The sequence below is a fragment of the Bos indicus genome, chromosome 8, assembly GCF_029378745.1.
Source record: "Bos indicus isolate NIAB-ARS_2022 breed Sahiwal x Tharparkar chromosome 8, NIAB-ARS_B.indTharparkar_mat_pri_1.0, whole genome shotgun sequence".
NCBI classification, from domain to species: Eukaryota; Metazoa; Chordata; class Mammalia; order Artiodactyla; family Bovidae; genus Bos; species Bos indicus.
Window position 1 is genome coordinate 101918914 of NC_091767.1, and position 24760 is coordinate 101943673.

A 24760-nucleotide genomic window follows, 5' to 3' on the forward strand; every position below is an offset into this window, starting at 1 on the left:
GCGGTGCGTGGGCTTCTCGTTGCGGTGGCCTCTCTTGTGGCTCCTGGGCTCTAGAGAGTGGGCTCAGTAGTTGCGGTGCAGAGGCTTAGTTGTTGCCGAGTCACGTGGGATCTTCCAGGACCAGGGATAGAGCCCGTGTCCCCTGCACTGGCAGGCAGATTCTTAGCCACTGGACCACCAGGGAAGTTCCCTGATTGCCTTTTTGTTTATACTCTTTTCAATTTGATTTGTCCCTTGAAACCTAAAAAAAAAAAAAAAAAGACCAATACGTCTACTTTAAAACATGAAGTGAAAATTAAATTTTACTTTGGGAGCTTGGAGTGGAGGATGATTAGTTCCTCTTGGCCACCCCCACTGCTGGATATGTTATAAATACAAGTGTATTATCAGCAAATCAGCTTCGGTGGCAGAGGTGTGTTTTCACCAGGTCCTTGAAGTTCAAGGAGGCTTTCAGATGCGGAGTGGGGAGGGCATCATGGGCCCAGGGAGCAACTAGAGCTAAGTTCCTGAGATGGAAGAGACTTGTGTCCACTGGGGTTGCGTTGGATTAGGTCGTGTGTCGGGAGTCGGTTTGGAGAGCCAGTATGGGGATCAGGGAGAGAGGAGGTGGGAAGACAGAGCAAGAGGAGGCTGAGACTGCTTTGGATGCTCTGATGTGGAAGTTGTATTTCTTAGGCAGTAGCCAGCCCGTGAGAATGTTTGAGCAGGGGAGTTGTGATCAGTGCTTGGGGTGGGGAGAGTCTGGCGGTGAAACAGCTAAGTTAGAAAGGTGTCAGTTAGGTTTAGGTTGCCGTTGCGGCCTGAAAGAAGAAAAATGAGAAGATGAAAAGATGACTAGTTTTGGTGCAGTGGGGATGGCTGGTTTTCTAGTCTGAGAAAGAGACTGGCGCCCTCACTGAGAGGGAGAGCACAGCTGGGGAAGCGCACGTGAGCAGGTGTAAAGATGGCTGGAATGCAGCATGAAGTCAAGTTGGGACAGCTTGTCTGAACCCTGCTGCTAAAAGCCCACTCACACTTCAAGGTTTAGCACCCGCGCTGCCTCCGGGAAGCTCTTCTTTGTTATACGAATGTGTAACTCCAAGCAATCCAAAGCAAGATGAGAGTGGAAGATGCAGAGGTTGAGGTCACAATTTAAACAAAGTGGATATTAGCCGTCAAATGGAAGGCAGGCGATCCTAGCAGTTTGTAGGACGAAAGGTGGTAGCTTGGGGGAAAAACAGGGTTGAGGGAAGGTCTTTAGGATGGGGGATCAGGGATTAATAGAGGTTACGGGGAGGAAGACAGATGTTCCTTGGTAAATGAGAGTCTCTCAGAATAGGTACCTAAGTAACAGGTAGTCGAAGGTGCAGTAACTCATATGTGAGCAATTGGGTTTGTTTCCTAGGCCCTGGGGCGGGGAGTCATACACTATCTCACGTTTGCCTTGCCCACAGAATTCCTTATTTTGGCTGCCACAGAGCAGGGATCAAGAATTTGTGTGAGTGTGTGTGTGTGTGTGTGTGTTGGGGCAGGAGGGGACAAGGGCATGAGTGACATGCAGAAAAGGTGTCTCAGGACTCTTGTTTGAAAAAAGGCACAGAGGCAGGAAAAGCATATGGCGTCTTTGGGTGTCAAAGTTTGGGCACTTCTCAAAACCTGAACCTCTTGAGTATCTGTTAACATACCTGGCTCTGTGCTGGATGCTGGGGACATTGAGAAAGATTAAAAAAAAAGAGAAGGATCTCTCGGGACTTCCTTGGTGGTCCAGTTGTTAGGACTCTGCACTTTCACTGCGGAGGGCAACGGGTTCAATCCCTGGTTGGGCAACTAAGATTCCACATGCTGCATGGTTCAACGAAAAAAAAAATGTCTGTCTCCTGAGAGAGTCATGGTCCAGTGCAGAAGAGAGGAGACATATACCCAGATGGTTTGCAATAGAATGTGAAAACCCTAGATAATAAAAAAGGCCCTGCGGCCTTGGGCAAGTTCCTTAGCCTTGTAATGCCTCAGTGTCTCCCTTGTTAAATTTTGGATTATTGCACAGTAGTGTTCTGAAGTTTAGAATAGTGTCTGGCACATAGTAAGTACTGTGAAAGTGCTAGGTGTTGTTACTGCCTTAGAAGCAATAACTGGGGGTCCTGGGAGTCTGTACAGAACATGCACCTCAGTTGTCCCCACCCTGTAGCAGCCCTTGTCCGTTACTGGTTGACCACTGCATGGATGTGGTGTTTGAGCATTAAACTCTGAGCACTTTTCCAGCCTGCCCATGGATGGGTGAAGCAGGTTCAGCAGTGGGGGAAGCAGTTGGGCCAAGAAGTGTGGGTTGTTGATGGTTGGAAGTCAGGCCAGTGTGCACTGAACTGGCCAGCGAGAGGAGACAGATGGGCACCACGGCATCTACATGGAAATAATGTGTAGGGAGTGTGGTAAGGAGTGACCGTGCTCCAGGAGCGTGGTGACTTTTCCAAAGGAGATGCCGTTTAAGCTGGAGGCTGAAGTAGATATTTCCCAAATGGACAGGAAAGAGGGGTAACTGGAGCAGAAGAACCAGTCTGTGCCAAAGCTTGGCAGTGTCTTTTTGCAGGAGTGGTGGGTAGAGGGGAGGCAGCTTCAGGAGGGCTTTGACTCACTGGATTCAGGGGGTGTACTGGTCAGGAGTTTCGTTTGCAAACAATAGAAACCCAGCTCACACTACTTTAAGCAATACCATATGCACAGACCATTAAAGCCACCTTTTAGAAACATACAATGTAGTGATTTTTAGTATATTCACAAGGTTGTACAGCTGACAGACACCATTATCTAATTCCAGAGGGTTTTTGTGACCCTCTGGACCCCATAAAACTTGTGACCCCAGAAAACTCTTCATTCTCATTAGCAGACACTCCATTTCCCCGACTCCCAACCCCTGGCAATCACTAATCTGCTTTTGTTCTCAATGAATTTTTTTATTCTGGATATTTCATAAAAATGGAGTTACAGAATATGTGGCCGTCAGTCTAATGTTTTTAAGTTTATCTATGTTGTGTGTGTCAGTACTGATTCCTTTTATGGGTGAATAATATTCCATTGTATGGATAGACGACTTTCTGTTTATCCATTCAGAAGTTAATGAGCATTGGGTTTGTTTCTTAGATACATATGGTTGACCCTTGAACAATTTGGGGATTAGGGTGGTGACTCCAACGCAGTTGAAAATCCACATTTTAACCTTATAGTCAGTACAGTCCTACATCCACGGTTTCAATCAACCTTGGATTTTGTAGTGAGAAAAATCGAATAATAAGAGGACCCACGTGTTGTTCAACGGTCCACTGTATACTTAAAAAAAAAAAGACACTAGACTTCCTGGTGCTCCAGTGATTAAGACTCCATGCTTCCAATGTAGGAGACTTGGGTTCGATTCCTGTTTGGGAAACTCAGATTCCAGCTGCCCTGTAGTGAGGCCAAAAAAAAAAAAAGAAAAGACATGAAGTACAATTTATTTAATTTTCTACAATAATTTTGACATTCGAAGTTAGTAGTAGTTTTAGACTTGAACGTACAATGAGGTGGTCGTCAATACCCTGATTATTTTTTTTTTAACCATCTCAGCCATTTTTAGGTATATAGTTCAGTTGTTCAGTTGCTTAGTCATGTCTGACTCTTTGCGATCCATGGACTGCAGCATGCCAGCCTTCCTTGTCTTTCACTGTCTCCCAGAGTTTGCTCACACTCATTCCCATTGAGTCGGTGATGCCATCCAACCACATCATCCTCTGTCATTCCCTTCGGCTTCAGTCGTTCCCAGCATCAGGGTCTGTTGCGGTGAATTGGCTCTTTACATCAGGTGGCCAGAGTACTGGATATAGTTCGGTAGTGTTAAGTATATTCATATTGTGGTGAAACTGATCTCCAAAGTTCTTCATCTTGCAAAACTGAAGCGCCGTACTCATTAAATATAACAACTCCCATTATCTCCCTCCCCCAGGCCCTGGTAATCACCATTCCACTGTCTCTATGACTTTGAAGCCTCTACTTTAGATTCTTCATATAAATAGAATCATAACAGTATTTGTGTTTTTGTGACTGGCTCATTTCACTTAGAATAATGTTCTGAAGGTTCATCCATGTTGTAGCATGTAACAGGATATTCTTTTTTAAGACTGAAAAATATTCCATTGTATGTATGTTGCTGCTGCTGCTGCTAAGTCACGTCAGTCGTATCTGACTCTGTGCGACCCCATAGACGGCAGCCTACAAGGCTCTGCCATCCGTGGGATTCTCCAGGCAAGAACACTACTACATTTAACAAATCAGTTATCCACTGATGGGCATTTAGGTTGCTTCCACCTCTTGCCAGTGCCTCAGTGGATGTGCAGCTATCTCTCCAAGATCCTGTCTTCATTTTTTTTTTTTTTTTGGATGTATAAACCCAAAAGTTTATATATAAAAACTGGATCATATGCTAATTCTATTTTTAAAGTTTTGAGAAGCTTCCATACTGTTTTCTATAGTGTTTGCACCATTTTACAGTCGCACCAACTGTGCACAAGGATTCCAATTCCTCTGCATCCTCACCAGCATTTTTTTTCCTATCTTTTTGGTAGTGGCCATCCTAATGACTATGAGGTTGTATCTTGTGGTTTTGATTTGCACTTCTCTGACTAAGGATGCTGGGCATCTTTTCATATTCTTGTTGGCTATTTGTATATCATCTTTGGAGAAATGTCTATTCAAAATCAGATTATCTGTTTTTTTTAATTTTTGAGTTGTAGGAGTTCTTTTTATATCCTGGATATTAACCCCTTATCAGATATGATTTACAGATGTTCTGTCCCATTCCATAGTTTGCCTATTAACTCTTTTGATTTTAATCCTTTGCACAAGTTTTTTTAAGTTTGATGTAGTCTCATTTGTCTATTTTTGCTTTTGTTATCTGTGTTTTTAGTGTCATATCCAAGAAATCACTGCCAATTCCAGTGGCATGAAGCTTCCCCACCATGTTTTCTTGTAGAAGTTTTGTAGTTTTGGGTCTTTAATACATTTTGAGTTAATTTTTGTATATGGTGTTAAGAAGAGGGTCCAATTTCATTCTTTTGCATGTGAATATCCAGTTTCTCAGTATCACTTGCTGAAAAAATTATTCTTTCTCCTTTGAGGGTGTATATTCTTTTTAAGTATTCTTTCCTGGAGAATCCCATGGACAGAGGAGCCTCATGGGCTACAGTCCACGGGGTTGCAAAGAGTTGGACATGACTGAGCGACTTCACACACACACATACTTTTAAATATAATTTCTTACTAGAATCAATAGAGTGTATCAATACTTGAAGTGCTAACATGAATTTTTGTACATGTGTTTGAACCTCCTCTGTCTTGTGGAGTGGGAGGCATTATGTTCCTTGGGAGTTAAGATACCTACATTTTGGAAATAACAATTACCTGGGACAGGTCAGGGCTCAGATATTCCAGGTGAAAAATGTCTTACTGGATATATAGAATAAAAATGGTTGTAGAATAATTCTTTTACTGTGAAAATGGAGACCTAGACCTTCTTTTCAGGCTATTTAATTAGGGAAGAGGTATGTTCTCAGGAGGGCTTCCCTGGTGGCTCAGTGGTAAAGAATCCACCTACCAATGCAGGAAGATCCCCTGGAGAAGGAAAAATGGCAACCCTCTCCAGTACTCTTGCCTGGAAAATCCCATGGACAGAGGAACCCAGCAGGCTGCCGTCCATGGGGTCACAAAAGAGTCGAGTACGACTAGTGATAAACAACAACAACATTTGTAAGGAATTAGGCTTATCATCCTGCTGCGTCAGCATCTGTGCTGCAAAAATGCAGTATAGCAGCCTTTTTTCTGCACTGTCTGGTCCAGTAAATCTTGTTTGTTTCATGACGTGCATCAGCACTAGTGAAGGACGCTTGGACTTTTTGTTCGTTCCTCAGAGATTTATATGGGCCTCTCATGTGCCATGCTTGGGGAATGCATAGATGATCAGATGACCTTACCTTCTAGCCACTCAAGGTCCAGGAAGGGAGACAGGGAGGTACAGGTGAGTCACTGCTGTTTAACATTATAACAGGGGTACGTGCTGAATGCCAGGGGGGTAGTCAGAGTAATTTATTAAAGAAAATTTTAAGTGAAGCATGTTGGAAGGAGGTTTTGGGTTAGCTATTAAAGATAACAACTGCATTTTGCCTTCTGAATTAGTCAGTGTTGGGATTTCAATGATTTGAATAATTGTTTTTTGGCCTGAGTTAATAGTAAATTTTTCAGTCCTTTAGCTTTTAGTATATGCACGTTAATGCAGTGACTGTTCTTCACCAGTGTATGTATATCCAAGATTGGCCATGTAATTTGTGGGGCCCAGTGCAAAATAAAAATTCTTACCCCCATGTTAAAAAAAAATTGTTAAGAATTTCAAGATAGTAATAGCAGAGCGTTAAACCTAGTGTGAAATCCCTCGGCACGTGGGGTCCCTGTGAAGCTGGCCCTGAGTGTACCCTTTGGACGTCCTGGTTTCCAGGTCCTGTTAAAATCACCTCTTGACCATCTCAGTCTTCTGGTTCAGGACTGTTGCCATTCTGGGGGTATGCTTGCAGTGAGTCGGGGTCCCCCCGACTGGCTTCTCCATTCTGGGTTGACTGCGGGGCTTGCCCGGAACGCTCCATCCCCCAGTCAACATCTAGACTAACTTAACACGGTCTCCTGTATGCCCAGACTGTCATGTTTAACATCTGCTCGGGACTGTTGTCACGTCCCTAACTGTTGCTTCTCTTCTCTTTTCCTTTTGTTCTGATGTCTTCCCCGTCGAGGGTGTCCCCTCAGTTATCACCTTTACCCAGCGATGATAGTACCATGTGTCTGTGATCATTACGAACCTTTAGGGAGCACTTCTTTTGGTTGGGAGCCATACTGCATCCTCCCAGAGCACTCCCCTAGCATGCATTTACTATCTCCTTTTCCTTTGACAGCTGGGGAAACACAGGCTTTGAAAGATGAAGTTGCATTTAAATATTCAAGGTCACGGAGCTAGAAGAGAGTGGGGCTGGGATTTGAACTTGGATCTGTCCCACCTTAGAGCACGTTCTCGTCATCACCATGACTGCTGCAAACTGGCATCGACCCGCTCCCCACTGTTTGAGCGTTTATTTGCATCAGGCACTGTGGGTTGCGTTTCTTATACAAAACGCAGTTTCAGGCCAAGGGAAATGAAACCAACCCCTGTGTATCTTAGCCTGTGTCTCTTCCCTCATCTCAGTTTCTGGTTTTTTCCAGCCCCTTCCTCCTCCCCTAGCAGCCTCCCTTGTTAGAGAAGTCTCCCAAGGCTCGCTGCCTGCTGCCTGCTCGCTCTCCCGTCACCGTCAGGCTCCTTGGATGAGCAGTCTTTGTGCAGTGCTTCCATCTGCCTCACCATCTGCCTCCTCTTGCCTCAGCATCTAGCCCCACGGGCCAGGTCCTGCCTCGACCGCTCACAGCTCAGGGAGAACCGCAGCAGCTGTTTTTGTGCCGTTAACAACTCAGGCCTTTAGAGCCGCAGAGGACTCCGTGGTCTCTCCCTCCAGGATCCTCTCTTTTCAGTAGAGGAAATTGTGACTCAGAGAGAGGAGTGATTTATCAGATAGGGTCACCCGGCTGGTTTGTGGCAGAGTTGAGGTCAGGACCCAGGTTTCTAGACCCTTGGTTCAGTGCTCATTTTCCTTGAGTGATATCATTAGCTAGCTTCCCCTCAATGCTTTTTTTCTATGCCTTTTTTTCCTCAGGGTCTTAAACTCTGTTCACGGCCCAATGCCTGGCACATAGTGGATGCTTCATTCACTGGATGAATTAATTCTCTCCTCTCTTGGCCTTCCTTCCCCTGCTCTGCCCCGCTTTGCTGGGCTCTCCTCTCTTTCCTTCTAAGTTCCAACGGTGAGCCCATCCAGCCATGCTTCCTGCCCTTTGCTAGTTCCTTAGGTTTCATCTCTGGATGGACTTTACTACTGCAGCAGGGCTTAGGACTCCCACATCTTCCTTTTTAGCTTTAAACACATCTTTCCAGGTATTTCTGTGATTCTTGTTTTTAGCACGTTATAATCTCCCTATGGTGAAAGTATTTGAAACCTCATCTTTCTTTGTCTCTTTTTTAAACATGCTGTTTTTGTATATAACATCACTGTTCTTTTTCTTTTTTAAAGAGAGAAAATATTAAAGATACAGGGCCCAAGTATTATCAAGAGCAGATTTTCCCTAAAAATGCAGGAATCTAGGTCTTTTGCCTGTAGGCAGCTGTGTGCCCGATGTGGAGGCTCACTGCTATGGCCTGCATATCCCTGGCTGCACTTCTGTTATGTTTTCAGACGAGAAGCCTCAGGCCAGAGAGCAGTTCGTGTGAGCAGTCAGGGAGGTCTGTTGCCGCAGGTCACCTCTCCAGGTCTGCTTTACTCCAGTGTGGTGTGACCGAGGTGTGATCCCCTGCAACTGGTCTCAGGACTCAGTGAAGCTCAGATTCTCAATGTCTCACTGCAGAAAGAATTCAGTAGGAGACAAAGTGATAGGTAAGAAGCGGATTTATTTAGAAAGAAACGCGTTCCACAGAGTGTGTAGGCCGTCTCAGAAGGCGAGAACGGCTGACATCACTATTCTTTAAATGTCCTTCTTCACTTCCACTGTCATTGTGAATACCCTAATCAAGGTGTATGCAGCTAAACACTCATCGTCCAAGGACTTTGTAGACAATGTTGTTACCTGGGCCCCATCTCAAGAAATTTGGATCCCATGAATCTAGGATGGTCCAGAGACCAGTATTTCTTAAAAAGGGTTTTCCAGAGAATTATAACATGTAGCCAAGATAGAGATCAGTTGCTTTAAAAGGATCCTCTGATCCACTCAGAGGGAACGCGCCCTCAGACATTGGCATCTCCTACACTGTACTGTAAAATCCTTGAGGGCAGGGGCTCTCATTGCTTAATGCCGTAATGGCAGCGCGTGAACAAAGCCTAGGAGGGGTGAGTACCCAAGTATGTGCTGACTCAGTAAAGAGACATGTGCACAACTGTATTTGTTGCAATATTATTTTTAATGGCAAAAGATAAGGAGCCTAAATATCCACCAATAGGGAGCTAGTTTTGTAAACCATGATAATCTTTAAAATGTATTATAAAGAGTATACACACATACTCATTTGCAGTAATGGCAAGATATAGTAAGTAAAAAAAGAAACGTTACAAACCACAGGCGGCCTGCTGTGGCTTGTGTGCAAGTGCAAGAGTAGTGCAGGGGTGCATGTGTATACTGGCCTCGGAAGGGTGCGCTGATGCGTCTCAGAAGGTAATTCTCTGACCCTTTGAGAGTGTAGTCTTCCTTCCTTGGAGGCTCTCTGACCAAATCAGAGAGAAAGAGCGCTCCTTCTCTCTTTCTAGTTTGGTTAGTAATAGTTGGTATTGATGAAAAGGGGAAAACTTGATTAACCCTTGTGTAACTCAGTGTTTCAAATAGACAATATATGCACTACTGATGCCATGTGTAAAGTGGGTAACTAATGGGAACCTACCGTATAACACAGGGAACTCTACTCTGGTGTTCTCTGGTGACCTAGATGGGAAGGAAATCCAAAAAAGAGGACATATACGCATACATGTGGCTGATTCACTTTGCTGTACAGTAGAAACTAACGCAATATTGTGAAGCAACTGTACTCCAGTAAAAACTATTAAAGAAAGAAAAGTGGGGCTTCTCACTCGCAGTCACGTGCAGTGGGATGTGTACGTTGTTCCTGCCTGAAAACAATTAAACCTGCGCTAGACGTAAAGAGGACACAACTCAGCTGTTAACCAAGGGGAGGGAAGAGACAGTGCTCTTCTGTCGTTTTTTGTTAATATTTATTTTTGGCTTTGCTGGGTCTTCGTTGCTGTGCAGGCTTTTCTTTTGTTGTGGAGAGTGGAGGCTAGGCTCTTGTGGTGCACGGATCTCTCATTGTGGTGGCTTCTCTTGTCGTGGGGCACACGTTCTAGGGCACGCAGGCTTCAGTAGTTACGACCCACAGGCTTAGCTGCTCTGAGGCATGTGGAATCTTCCCGGACTAGGAATTGAACCAGTGTCCCTTGCATCGCAAGGTGGATTCTTAACCACCGGACCACCAGGAAAGCCCTTTTCTGTAGATTTTAATCTGTTCTCATCAAATACAGGTGAATACTGGCTCAGAGTGAGCTTTTACCCTTTTCTCCCAATGATCATTCAATTTTCTGAACTATCTTTTTTTCCCCTGGAGTTAAGACATTTTTTCTTTCCTGCCTCAAGTCACCGAGGAGGAGCAGGACCTTGCCGTGTTTCACCAGCTGTCCGGACCTTGTCAGACCCTGTTTCATGCTCTTGCCCCCTCCCTCCCTGACCACAGGGCTGCCGTGGCCCTTGCTTGGCTCCATGAAAGAGACACGTTTTCAGCCAGTGATGTGAGCTCTTCTCCCTTCCAGATTTCCTCATAGCAGTCCTTATCCTGGTGAGGGGTTCTGGGCTTCGCTGCAGCTTTTTAGAGAGAGGGGTGACCAACTTACAAACAAGTGCAAATGGAAGACGTGGTACCAGGGGGTGGATATGTTAGTGATGGAGAAGGAGATGGCAGCCCACTCCAGTCTTCTTGCCTGGAGAATCCCGTGGACACAGGAGCCTGGTGGGCTGCTGTCCGTGGGGTCACACAGAATCGGACACGACTGAGGCGACTTACTTTGCATGTATGCATGCTTATGTTAGGGGCAGACCAACAGCTCTGTCTGAAACAGTGCAGTGGACTTGACTTTTTCAGTGTAACCAAATTCTCCTTCCCAGGTCTTCTGGGAGGCTCGGCACATTATTGTAGGTATCTATGGAGCCTTTTGAGTAACCTAGGTAGTATTTTATATAGTATTTTAGACTAGAGTGTTTAGATTTTTAGACTGAGATCCAAATTCGGGGCTAACGTGCATCTACAGATTTCTTTCTTTTTTTTTTCTTTAATCTTTATTTTTATTTATTTATTTGTCTGTACTGGGTCTTAGTTCTGGCATATGAGATCCTTTTGGCTGTGGTATGTGGGATCTAGTTTCTTGACCAGGGATCATATCTGGGCGTGCTGCTTTGGGAGTGTGGAGCCTTAGCCACTGAGCCACCAGGAAAGTCCCCGCAGATTACTAAGCATGTCTCAAGTGCTGTGGTTTGAGCAAAATGGTCACATCCCCACTTTCAACCTGACTCTGAAGAAGGTAGCCACTTGTTTTTTCTCTCAAATCATTCTTCTCTTGAACATGTGAGTGGAAAAGGATAACATTCATTAAAGACACACCACAGCGTCCCAAGATTGTAAGCTGTAGAAGCAGTGTTTGCATTTTAAATAAACCAGTTTTGGTATCACATAGCTGAATATGTTTTCAGGTATTAACCTTGACAGGCTGGCTGCTTACTTAAAATCACAATACTGTCCACTTTAAACTCTCTTGGAGGTTAAATTATGATGAAACTGACAGAAGAGTCTTGCTGTTGACTTATTCATGAATCAGGGAAACTTCATTTCTCTGTTGGTCTGTGATGTTGCAGGAAATGGATAGAGAGAATCTGTCCATCATGAGAAACAATGTTGCCAGCAGCAGGAGGAATAAAGTTTTTTTGCTCCTCTGGTTCCAAATCAATGTAATTTCAAACTGTTACATTAGAGAAGTTAGAGTAATGTAGGTTTGAAGCTGGTGCAACTGAGTAGAAAGAAAAAAAACGGAACCTTGAGAGTTAGCCAAGGGAGTCCTAATATAATCACCTACTGGCTGGGAAGTCACTTACCTGCCCTGAGCCTCTGTTATCCTGTCAATAAAATGAGAATTATAGTGCGTGCCTACCTGCTTAGTTGCACAGTTATGTCCGACTCTTTGGGATCCATGGACTGTAGCCTGCCACGCTCCTCTGTCCGTGGGATTCTCCAGGCAAGAATACTGGAGTGAGTGGCCAATTCCTCAGCCAGGAGATCTTCCCAACCCAGGGATCAAACCTGGGTCGCCTGCATTGCAGGCAGATCTTTACCGTCTGAGTTAGTAAGGTGGTTCTGATAACTTAATGACATGCATAGTGGGCCCCAAAAGCTGTTCTCATAACTTTATTTATTTAGTTGTTATTTTTGGCTGTGCTGGGTCTTTGTTGCTGCGTGGGCTTTTCTCTAGCTGCAGAGAGCGAGGGCTGCTTTCTCGTTGTGGTGTGCAGGCTCCTGGCTGTGGGGGCCTCTCTTGTGAAGCATGAGCTCTAGGGCATGCGGGCTTCAGTGGTTGTAGTGTATGGGCTTAGTTCCTTCGTGGCATGTGGAATCTCCTGGATCAGGGATCGAACCCATGTCTTTGGCATTGGCAGATGGATTCTTCACCACTGAGCCACCAGAAAGGCCCCATGACTGATCCTTGTAATTGATATGAACAACATATTTTAGATGACTACAAAGATTCCTTGCCTGTTTTGATAGGTACCAGTGGTAGGTGTGGAGAAGGCAATGGCACCCCACTCCAGTACTCTTGCCTGGAAAATCCCATGGATGGAGGAGCCTGGTAGGCTTCAGCTATGGGGTTGTGAAGAGTCAGACACAACTGAGCGACTTCACTTTTACTTTTCACTTTCCTGCATTGGAGAAGGAAATGGCAACCCGCTCCAGTGTTCTTGCCAGGAGACTCCCAGGGACAGCAGAGCCTGGTGGGCTGCCGTCTATGGGGTCGCACAGAGTCGGACACGACTGAAGTGACTTAGTGACTTAGCAGCAGCAGTGGTAGGCATATGTGCATCATGTGGTGTGTTAACATTCAGAACATAATAATACAGGTGAAAGAAAAGAAAAATGCTTCCTGGACTATAGCAAGGTTGTATAGTTAAGAATTTTTATAAGACTGCACGGAAGGAAGAGGAAACAGACCCAGTTCTACAGAAAGAATGCATAAATTGTGGGAAAGAAAACCTTGAGTCAGCTCTAGGGTTATTTTCTGCAGTTCAGGGCCAGATTATAGATAGCTTTAACCAATAAACAGCTCACAATAAACATTCACAATCATGTCATATTTACATTAACATTGATCTGATTATTGCCATGACTTGATTATGGTAGATGTTTTCACTTCCTCTCCTTTATTTGATTTTCATTTTGTTTGAATAAGAGTAAATTACTCTTGGCTCATTCAACGTGCTAAAAAGGAAAGGAGAAATCTTTCTGATGTGTGAGCTATATACCTTGAGAAGAAAGGTCTGTTTCAGCTGGCAAGAAAACAGAACTCCCTCCTAGAGGAAATAGATGAGAGGAACCAGACCTAATCAGGAAGCTCATATTCCATTCATTTATTCATAAAATATTTATCCAGTGCCCGGCACTGTTCTAGGTGCTTCTAGCCAAATCCCCTTTGGACAGACCATTGCATTTCTGGGCTTTTCAGGTTCCTGTTTCTCTTCCTCTGCCCCAAGATCAAAAGATAAAGTTCTAAAATAAAAATTACTATTAATTGCAGTTTCTTATGGCCTGTATATAGAGAAGCTATTTATTTTTGAAATTTTATCATGCACTTAGCCACCTTATTGAATTCCTAACATGTTTTGGATCATTTTTCATTTATTTTCTACTTGGAAATCCAAGAGAATCATATACTTTGCAACTGAATGCTTCTTTCCTAAAATATACTTTTTTCATTTTGTTGTACTGACCAAGACCTATGGAAATTCTTAAAATAATGAGGGCATTTTTATCTTGTTTCTTGTTGAAGGGGATATATCAAGTATTTTCTCATTAGATATGTTTGTTGTTGTTTTCTTATCAAGTTAAAGTTTTGTTTTACTTTTAATTCATTGCTTACCAATTTAAAAAAATTAGGAATGGAATTGGGTTTAATAAAATGCCTTATTAGCATCTATGAAAATTATTTTTTTCTGCATTGATATTTTAATATAGTTAATTTCCTAATATTTATACTCAGGATGAGTCCTACTTAGTCTTGGATTCAGTTTGCTAATATTTTGTGTGGAATTTTACTTTTATTCTTTATTTTCTATTTATTATGCTTTCTTTTTGTTTTCTTTCTCCTTTTCCTGACTCTGGATACATCGATCAAGTGTCCTTTTGTTCAATTTTATTTTCTTCCAAATTCTGTTTCCTGTTTCTATTTGACTAAAGTTTATAATTATATTCTTCTACCATAATCAAGGTTTAATTAGTATTTGTAACTTTCTCCAGAACAAGGAGAGACCTTGAGTTAGTTTTTACTTCCTCTTTTAGGTTTTAGTGAAATTATTGAGTTCCTCATTGTGATCAATTTTTTTTTTTAGATTAATGCCTCTTCTATTTTATGAATTCTTTTTTTTAATAGTGCAGTTTTTTTTTTAATTTTATTTTATTTTTAAACTTTACATAATTGTATTAGTTTTGCCAAATATCAAAATGAATCTGCCACAGGTATACATGTGTTCCCCATCCTGAACCCTCCTCCCTCCTCCCTCCCCATACCATCCCTCTGGGTCGTCCCAGTGCACCAGCCCCAAGCATCCAGTATCGTGCATCGAACCTGGACTGGCAACTCATTTCATACATAATATTTTACATGTTTCAATGCCATTCTCCCAAATCTTCCCACCCTCTCCCTCTCCCACAGAGTCCATAAGACTGTTCTATACATCAGTGTCTCTTTTGCTGTCTCTTACACAGGGTTATTGTTACCATCTTTCTAAATTCCATATATATGCGTTAGTATACTGTATTGGTGTTTTTCTGTCTGACTTACTTCACTCTGTATAATAGGCTCCAGTTTCATCCACCTCATTAGAACTGATTCAAATGTATTCTTTTTAATGGCTGAGTAATACTCCATTGGGTATATGTACCATAGCTTTCTTATCCATTCATCTGTTGATGGACATCTGGGTTGCTTCCATGTCCTGGCTATTATAAACATTGCTGCGATGAACATTGGGGTACACGTGTCTCTTTCCCTTCTGGTTTCCTCAGTGTGTATGCCCAGCAGTGGGATTGCTGGATCATAAGGCAGTTCTATTTCCAGTTTTTTAAGGAATCTCCACACTGTTCTCCATAGTGGCTGTACTAGTTTGCATTCCCACCAACAGTGTAAGAGGGTTCCCTTTTCTCCACACCCTCTCCAGCATTTATTATTTGTAGACTTTTGGATTGCAGCCATTCTGACTGGCGTGAAATGGTACCTCATAGTGGTTTTGATTTGCATTTCTTTGATAATGAGTGATGTTGAGCATCTTTTCATGTGTTTGTTAGCCATCTGTATGTCTTCTTTGGAGAAATGTCTATTTAATTCTTTGGCCCATTTTTTGATTGGGTCATTTATTTTTCTGGAGTTGAGCTGTAGGAGTTGCTTATATATTTTTGAGATTAGTTGTTTGTCAGTTGCTTCATTTGCTATTATTTTCTCCCATTCTGAAGGCTGTCTTTTCACCTTGCTAATAGTTTCCTTTGATGTGCAGAAGCTTTTAAGGTTAATTAGGTCCCATTTGTTTATTTCTGCTTTTATTTCCAATATTCTGGGAGGTGTGTCTTAGAGGATCCTGCTGTGATGTATGTCGGAGAGTGTTTTGCCTATGTTCTCCTCTAGGAGTTTTATAGTTTCTGGTCTTACGTTGAGATCTTTAATCCATTTTGAGTTTATTTTTGTGTATGGTGTTAGAAAGTGTTCTAGTTTCATTCTTTTACAAGTGGTTGACCAGATTTCCCAGCACCACTTGTTAAAGAGATTGTCTTTAATCCATTGTATATTCTTGCCTCCTTTGTCAAAGATAAGGTGTCCATATGTGCGTGGATTTATCTCTGGGCTTTCTGTTTTGTTCCATTGATCTATATTTCTGTCTTCGTGCCAATACCATACTGTCTTGATAATTGTGGCTTTGTAGTAGAGCCTGAAGTCAGGTAGGTTGATTCCTCCAGTTCCTTTCTTCTTTCTCAAGATCACTTTGGCTATTCGAGGTTTTTTGTATTTCCATACAAATTGTGAAATTATTTGTTCTAGCTCTGTGAAGAATACCGTTGGTAGCTTGATAGGGATTGCATTGAATCTATAAATTGCTTTGGGTAGTATACTCATTTTCACTATATTTATTCTTCCAATCCATAAACATGGTATATTTCTCCATCTATTAGTGTCCTCTTTGATTTCTTTCACTAGTGTTTTATAGTTTTCTATGTATATGTCTTTAGTTTCTTTAGGTAGATATATTCCTAAGTATTTTATTCTTTCCGTTGCAATGGTGAATGGAATTGTTTCCTTCTCTTTCTGTTTTCTCATTATTAGTGTATAGGAATGCAAGGGATTTCTGTGTGTTGATTTTATATCCTGCAACTTTACTATAGTCATTGATTAGTTCTAGTAATTTTCTGGTGGAGTCTTTAGGGTTTTCTATGTAGAGGATCATGTCATCTGCAAACAGTGCGAGTTTTACTTCTTCTTTTCCAATCTGGATTCCTTTTATTTCTTTTTCTGCTCTGATTGCTGTGGCCAAAACTTCCAAAACTATGTTGAATAGTAATGGTGAAAGTGGGCACCCTTGTCTTGTTCCTGTCTTTAGAGGAAATGCTTTCAATTTTTCACCATTGAGGATAATGTTTGCTGTGGGTTTGTCATATATAGCTTTTATTATGTTGAGGTATGTTCCTTCTATTCCTGCTTTCTGGAGAGTTTTTATCATAAATATTTTATGAATTCTTTTTAACAGTTGAGTCAAATTTCACAGTAGCATCAGCTCTCCCTTAAACTAATGTTTTCTTTCTCAAACAAATTTTTGTCTGTTTTTCAGTATACTATATTTTATGTCTGAGAGTAACTTAAGGAAAAAAAACACAACCACCCTGGATGATATATATTCTATAACAACAGCTGAGTGGTATATATTATTCTTTTCTTGTCTGAATGGTAATTTGGCTGAGTATTTCCTCTTGAGACGTATATAGAGACTGCCCCACTGCCTTCTTTTCCACTTTAAAAACATAAATTTAAAGCATTGTTAAGAAGTAACTTCTTGGGGTGTAATTTATATAAAATAAGTGTGTGATTCAATTAGTTTTGACTCTTGCATATATACCTGTGGAGCTACTGTCACAATCCAGATACAGAGCATCCCCTCCAGCGGTTTCCATGCACTTCTGTCGTTCATATTTTCCCCCACCTTTGGCCTAGTTAGCCACTGATCTGCTTTCTGTCACTATGTCAGTTTGCACTTTCTAGAATTTTGTATAATTGGAATCATAAAATATATACTCTTATTCTCTAGTTTCTTTCAACATGATGACTTTATATTGTTGCTCTATCTATAGTTCTTTTTTAAAAAAATTATTGAGTATATTCATTCATTCATTGAATGAATATAATCACTATCTGTTTCTCTGTTCACTCATTAATGAATATGTAGGTTGTTTTGAGCTTTGGGCTATTACAAATTAAGCTACTACACTGAAGAAAGGAGAGCAAACTGACCTTTAAAGCAAACAGAAGGAAGAAATTAAGATTAGAGTGGAAATTAATGGAATAGAGAATAGGAAAACAATAGAGAAAATTAATAGGACCAAAATTTCATTCTTTGAAAACAGTCAACAGAATTGGCAGCGTTTAGCTGGAATTGACCTAGAAAAAGAGACGATTCAAAGTACTAAAATCATACATGAAAGAGTAGACGTTCCTGACCTTGCACAAATAATGAAGGATTATAAAGTCATGGTGTGAGCAGTTCTGTGTCAGTGAGCTGTGTGACTTAGAGGGAAGGGACACATTCTCGGACACACATACAGCTGCTGTGAACATTCGCGTCCATGTCTTCAGTTGACAGGTTTTCGTTTCTCTTGGGTAAGTACCTCACAGTAGAGTTGCTGTGTCCCAGAGTCCCAGCAGCTCCACGTCTTTGCTGAGGCTTGGTGTGGTTTGATCGATTCTAGTGGATGCGTAGGAGTGTCTCATTGTGACTTTAGTTTTTTTTATGTGGTTACTAACGATGTTTAACCTCTTTTCAAATGCTAATTGATCATTTGTATACGTTTTCGAAGTATCTTCACATCTTTTGCCTGTATTTATTGAGTTGTTTTTCTTATTGAGATATATACATATCTATTTATATTTTGAATATAATATATATACTGTATCTATATATTGAATATACTATATATGTTGAACGAGTTACATATTCTTCTTTTTTAAAAAATCACTTTATTGAGGTATGGTTGACATACAGAAAGCTGTATATGTTTAATGTATATAATTTGAGTTTGGAGATAAGTATGTTTCTGCTTAAATTGTCACTATAGTCTATGCCATAAGCATGTCCATCATGTCCCAAAGTTTCCTCCTACCCTCTTTATATTGCTATTACTAATATTGTTATTTGTAATAAGATCTACCTTCTTAGCAAATTTTAAAGTGTACAATACAGTATTGTTTTTTTTCTTTTTAAGTTTTTTCTTTGGCCACACCTCACTGCATGCAGAATTTCCCTGACCAAGGATGGAACCCACACCCCCTGTAGTGAAGTGCAGAGTGTTAACCAGGGAAGCCTCACCACTGTTAACTATGGATGCTATGCTGTACATTAGATCTCTAGTACTTTCCATCTTGCATAATGGAAACGTTTCTTCCTGTTCCCCAGCCCATTTCCCATTCCCAGGAGAATGGTAGTCACCATTCTACTCTTAGCAGCTATGAAATGGACTATTTCAGATTCCTCAGATCAGTGGGGTCATGCAGCATTGTCCTTTTGTGACCCACTTATTTCACTTCGCATAATACTGATAATATTCTCCATGTTCCTTCATGTCATTGCAAATGGCAGAATTTTCTGTTTTAAGGCTGAATAACATTTCATTGTGTGTGTGTATATATATATATATATGTATCTCACATATATTCTTTTTAAGAGTTTTTGATATATTCTAGATACAGGTGCTCATCAGATATGTGTATTGTATTTTCTCCCATTCTATAGCTTGCCTTTTTAAATTTGACTATGTATGTGAGAAGGGGAGGAAAGAGTGAGCACGACTGAAAATTTTTGGTGTGTGGTATAGCCAGTGCATTGCCATGGCACAAAATCCAGAAGAGACAAAATTTTATCTGGTGAAAAGTGTCCCCTTTGCCCAGGCCCCATCATTTCCCTTCCTCTGGCAGCAGGATTCCCTCCCCAGAAGCAACCAGCTTTACCAGTTTCTGGAGAAACTTCCTAGAGGCAGATGTTATGCACGAATGTGAAAGTACACACATGTAATCCTTTTGAAAGTCAAACGGCAGCATACTGTACACAGAGTCTTGTGCCTTGCTGTACACTGTTACAGATCTCAGAGACCCTTCCATATGGTGCATAAGTCTGTTCCTCCCTCCCCTCCCTGCCTTTTCTGTTAATGACTGCATAGTATTCCTTGGTCTCAGTTCAGAACTTAGAGTCCCAGGCGAGAAGTCTGTGCCAGTGCCTTTTTCTTCTTTACCCGATCTTCCATGTATGCCTAGGGTTTTCTTCTTCAATTGAGAAGTTTAGCGGCCTGCTTGTATTTAGGTGTCTGTTTTTCTTAGGTATTTCTACTGTAAAGCCTTTCTGCTTTGTCTACATCCTTTTTATTTTTCATTCTCTTTTTTAGAAGAAAAGACTTGTGGCTGTTTGGATTTTAGTCTGTACTTTTCGAGGCTCCACTCTTTCTGGGCTGATTTTATCAGGTTATATTTTCATTCTTTATGTTGGGAAGATTCATTGATTTGATCTTCTGAATGATGGATTTATTTTTAATTTCATTCCACTCCACTATTTCTACTTTTCTGTTTAAATTGAAGCTAACTTGTTTTAGCAATCATGTTTCTAGACGTGCTCTCACAATGTGGTGTCCACAATGATGATCCTGGCGTCGGGCAAGAGCTGACCACCTTTAGATGGAGGTGCGTGGACCTTCTGGTCTGCACCTGGGGTTTGGCTGCTTCTCCCTTCTTGGAGAGGTACATGCTGTTGTCCCAAGTACTGAGATTTGGTCTTGGGCCTCCTCTGGGGCATGCATTTGTTTGGCCATGTCATACCTATGTTTGCATACAAACATAGGCCATATATGCATATATGACCATAAGCTGGAGAAGGAAATGGCTACCCACGCCAGTATTCTTGCCTGGAAAATCCTGTGGACAGAGGAGCCTGGTGGGTTTCTGTCCATGGGGTCACAGAGTCGGACACGACTGAAGCGACTTAGCATGCGTGCATGGATTGGAGAAGGAAATGGCAACCCACTCTAGTTATTCTTGCCTGGAGAATCCCAGGGATGGAGGAGCCTGGTGGGCTGCCGTCTATGGGGTCACACAGAGTTGGACACGACTGAAGCGACTTAGCAGCAGCAGCAGCATGGCCATAAGCGATACACAGAGACCGTGTAGTCAGCCTCTGCCTGACTGTAGTGGTTGGGTTGGGATGGGATGCCACTCGACAAGAAGAGGATGGAGAAGAGCTCCGTGGCTTTGCTCTTGGGCAGGCTTCCTGTCGGGGTGGGTGGCAGATAACAGGACAATAGGCTGGGTGGACCCTTCTTAATTGAGGAAGTGGGGAGAGAGTTGCCCTGCAGATGGAGAACTTCACAGTTGATCCAAAAATACCCTTCCTCTTTTCTTTCTTTTGTTTTTTTGTTTTTGCTGGGTCTTCATTGCTGTGCAGGCTTTTCTCTAGTTGCCACAGTCAGGGACTGCTCTCTAGTTGAGGTGCACTGGCTTCTCATTGCGGTGGCTTCTCTTGCTGGGGAGCCTGGGCACTGGAGTGAGAGATTTTCGGTAGCTGTGGTTCCCAGGCTCTAGAGCACAGGCTTAATAGTTGTGGTGCATGGGCTCAGTTGCTCTGCGGCGTAAGGGATTTTCTCAGACCAGGGATCAAACGCCTGTCTACTGCATTGGCAGGCACAGTCTTTACCACTGAGCCATCAGGGAAGTCCCCCTTCCTCTTCTCTTCAAGTTGCATTAGAAACTCAGCACTCCACTCCCTTTTCCTTACCCCACCTGCCAACTCAGTGCCTGCTCTGTTCTTACTCACTTCTGAATTTGGGGTTTTCTCAGACCATTCCCATATCCAGCATTTCCCACTGTGGTCCAGTTAGATTGTGATCTCTCAACTCTGGCTAAATTTGATTTTTATATAAATTTGATCCTGTCTTTTCACACCTTTTCCAGAAATACTGCAAATTTTTTTTTGAATGATGGCATCCATCCCCATTTTCCAGATTTTGAAAACAGATTTATTCTTAATTTTGTATTTCATTTGTCATTTCTGTGGAATTTGATGGAATGCAAGAGTCAAGCCCAGGGCTCAGCTCATACCCACCGTGGACATAGTGGATTTTGTTATTTTTCACTGGCAGGAATGTACCTGCCTCTTTTACCGTTTCTCTTTGTTCCCCTTCCACATAAAATCAGTAGCAGCAGCAGCTTCTGCTGCTGCTAAGTCCCTTCAGTTGTGTCCGACTCTGTGCGACCCCATAGACAGCAGCCCACCAGGCTCCTCCGTCCCTGGGATTCTCCAGGCAAGAACATTGGAGTGGGTTGCCATTTCCTTCTCCAATGCATGAAAGTGAAACGTGAAAGTGAAGTCGCTCAGTTGTGTCTGACTCTTTGCAACCCCATGGACTGCAGCCTACCAGGCTCCTCCGTCCATGGGAGTTTCTAGGCAAGAGTACTGGAGTGGGGTGCCGTTGCCTTCTCCTAGTAGCAGCAGCAGCAGCTGTTAAATTGAGTGCTCTGGGCTGCATGTTATATCAGAGCTGATTCAATTGTTCCTTCACTTTGTGCCCGCTGTGTACCAGGTGGATGGCGTTTTGGTTACGCACTGCGCTTAGCAGACCACCCCAAATGAGGCAGGTTAAAAGACACATTAACAAAATTATGTGTTTATTTGGCTGCACCAGGCCCTAGTTGCAGCATGTGGGAGCTTCACTTCTCACTGCAACATGCAAGGTCTTTGTTGCAGCATGCAGGATCTACGTCTCTGACCAGGAGTCGAACCTGGCCCTCCTGTGTTGGAAACAAGGAGTCTTAGCCGTTGGACCACCAGGGAAGTCCCAAAATATGTTTATTCTTATGCCTTGTGGCTCCATGCGTTCCCTGGACTCAGCTACATGGTTCTTGCTTGGTGTCTCTCGTGTGGTCATCTGAAGGCTTGCTTGAGTTGGGTGCCTGAGTTGGCTCGTGGCTGGCAGTTAACTCAAGTGACATTTTCATGTGGCTTGGACTGCTCCAGGCAGGCTGGCTGGCTTCCTGGGGATGTGTCCCAAAAATGAGCATCCCAAGAGATCGGAAATGGAAGTTCCTGGGCCATGTGAGGACTGTGCCCAGAATCAGCACAGCATCACTTCCGCCATATTCTTTTGTTCAAAGCATACATGGGGCCTGCGCGGATTCATTAGGGTGGGTTGATAGCCTCCATGTCTTGATGGGGACACGGCCAGGGCACACTGCAGGTAAACATGTGGGATGGGAGATACCATTATGTCTGTCCTTTAAAATACATGAACTGACCCAAACACAAAGATAACCAATCCCAGGACCATAGATCCTCAGACCTTCTGGGACAGAGGCAGGTGGATAAACAGGCAGTCACAGCACAGGTGATAATGTGTTTTGAGAACGGTAGGCACAGGCATGATAGCAGTGTGGGAGATATCTGACCCAAACTGGGCAAGTGCTGGTGCGGATGGGGGGCTCTGTTAAGAAAGGTGGCATCTTAGCAGGAATATCTCTGGAGCTGAGTTTTAAAGCACACAGGGACATTAGGTAGGTGAAGGTTATGAAAAGAGTTCTAGAGATCAATTGCACAACAGTATGAATGTACTTAACACTGTTGAACTGTACACTTAAAAATGACAAAGATGGTTAAGTTTCATGTTATGTGTATTTTGCCACAGTTAAAAAAAAAAAAAAAAGAAAGCACGGGACCTGTTTGGCACAGCCTAAGGAAAAGGAAATCACTCTAGAGTCCTGAACACTTGATGTGTGGATTTGCTGATAGCAGCTGGAAGGAGATCTCTGGGCCTTTTACTTGCACTTTTGGAAGCTATTATCTTTACACCAAAAGAATGGGTTTCCTGCCTGCTTTACACAGACTCCTCCCTTGTTGTAGTAACACCACCGTGTGTAAAACAACTTGCTCCTTACTCTGAGTTTTAGTACACCGTTTGGCTGACTGTCGTTTGTGTCCTTTGCTTCGTTGGGTGATTTTGAGGACTGTCTGCTTTCCTGGGCTTGAATTTCATAGGAAGACGAAACTCACTGGGTATAAATATTACCATCTGCTGTTAGTCTCAGCTGACAGAGGAAAAGCATGGGTCACTGGAGACAGATACATGTGGGTCATGCCTCCTGCGTCTTTGTTCTTGAGAGAGGTATTGGTGACAAGGCAATGGCACCCCACTGTGGTACTCTTGCCTGACAAATCCCATGGACGGAGGAGCCTGGTGGGCTGCAGTCCATGGGTTCTTGAAGAGTTGGACACGACTGAGTGACTTCACTTTCACTTTTCACTTTCATGCATTGGAGGAAATGGCAACCCACTCCAGTGTTCTTGCCTGGAGAATCCCAGGGATGGGGCTGCTGTCAATGGGGTCACACAGAATTGGACGCGACTGAAGTGACTTAGCAGCAGGTGTGGCTGCAGAGGAGGGACTCTCAAGAGTCTTCTCCAACACCACAGTTCAAAAGCATCAATTCTTCGGCACTCAGCTTTCTTCACAGTCCAACTCTCACATCCATACATGACCACAGGAAAAACCATAGCCTTGACTAGACAGACCTTTGTTGGCAAAGTAATGTCTCTACTTTTCAATATGCTATCTAGGTTGGTCATAACTTTCCTTCCAAGGAGTAAGTGTCTTTTAATTTCATGGCTGCAGTCACCATCTGCAGTGATTTTGGAGCCCCCCAAAATAAAGTCTGACACTGTTTCCCCATCTATTTCCCATGAAGTGATGGGACCAGATGCCATGATCTTCGTTTTCTGAATGTTGAGCTTTAAGCCAACTTTTTCACTCTCCTCTTTCACTTTCATCAAGAGGCCCTTTAGTTCTTCGCTTTCTGCCATAAGGGTGGTGTCATCTCCATATCTGAGGTAATTGATATTTCTCCCGGCAGTCTTGATTCCAGCTTGTGCTTCTTCCAGCCCAGCGTTTCTCATGATGTACTCTGCATAGAAGTTAAATAAGCAGGGTGACAATATACAGCCTTGACATACTCCTTTTCCTATTTGGAACCAGTCTGTTCCATGTCCAGTTCTAACTGTTGCTTTCTGACCTGCATATAGGTTTCTCAAGAGGCCGGTCAGGTGGTCTGGTATTCCCAACTCTTTCAGAATTTTCCACAGTTTATTGTGATCCACACAGTCAAAGGCTTTGGCATAGTCAATAAAGCAGAAATAGATGTTTTTCTGGAACTCTCTTGCTTTTTCAGTGATCCAGCAGATGTTGGCAATTTGATCTCTGGTTCCTCTGCCTTTTCTAAAACCAGCTGGAACATCTGGAAGTTCAGGCTTCCTGCTGAAGCCTGGCTTGGAGAATTTTGAGCATTACTTTACTAAATTAGCATTACTTCATCTAAATTAGGAAACAGCAAATGAAATCCAAGAAGCTAACTCTGGCCAGCTACCTTGTTTTTTTTTTTAAATATATATAACTCATGAGTAAAGAATTGTTGTTGTTAACTTTCTATTTTGAAATAATTATAATTCACAGTCAATTATAGATTCACCAAAAATGTGTATAAGAAGATTCCAGGTGCTCTTCATCTACTTTCCTCCAAAGCTAACTTCTTGCTTAACAGTACCAGCACACTGACATTAG

The 24760-nt window shown here is 42.6% G+C and overlaps 1 protein-coding gene across 3 annotated transcripts in view; it reads left to right on the top strand.

Moving 5' to 3' along the window:
- SNX30 (sorting nexin family member 30) overlaps positions 1-24760 on the top strand; it is a 109587-nt gene that overhangs the window by 7990 nt on the left and 76837 nt on the right. Inside the window, exon 1 of one of the 3 annotated variants that reach the window (XM_070795294.1) lies at positions 6-6016. The exons of the other annotated variants lie outside the window; for them this stretch is intronic. Coding sequence (XP_070651395.1) covers positions 5918-6016 — 99 coding nt within the window. The 5' untranslated portion in view covers positions 6-5917. Of the gene's footprint in view, positions 1-5; positions 6017-24760 lie in introns of those variants that run through there. 3 annotated transcript variants of the gene reach the window in all.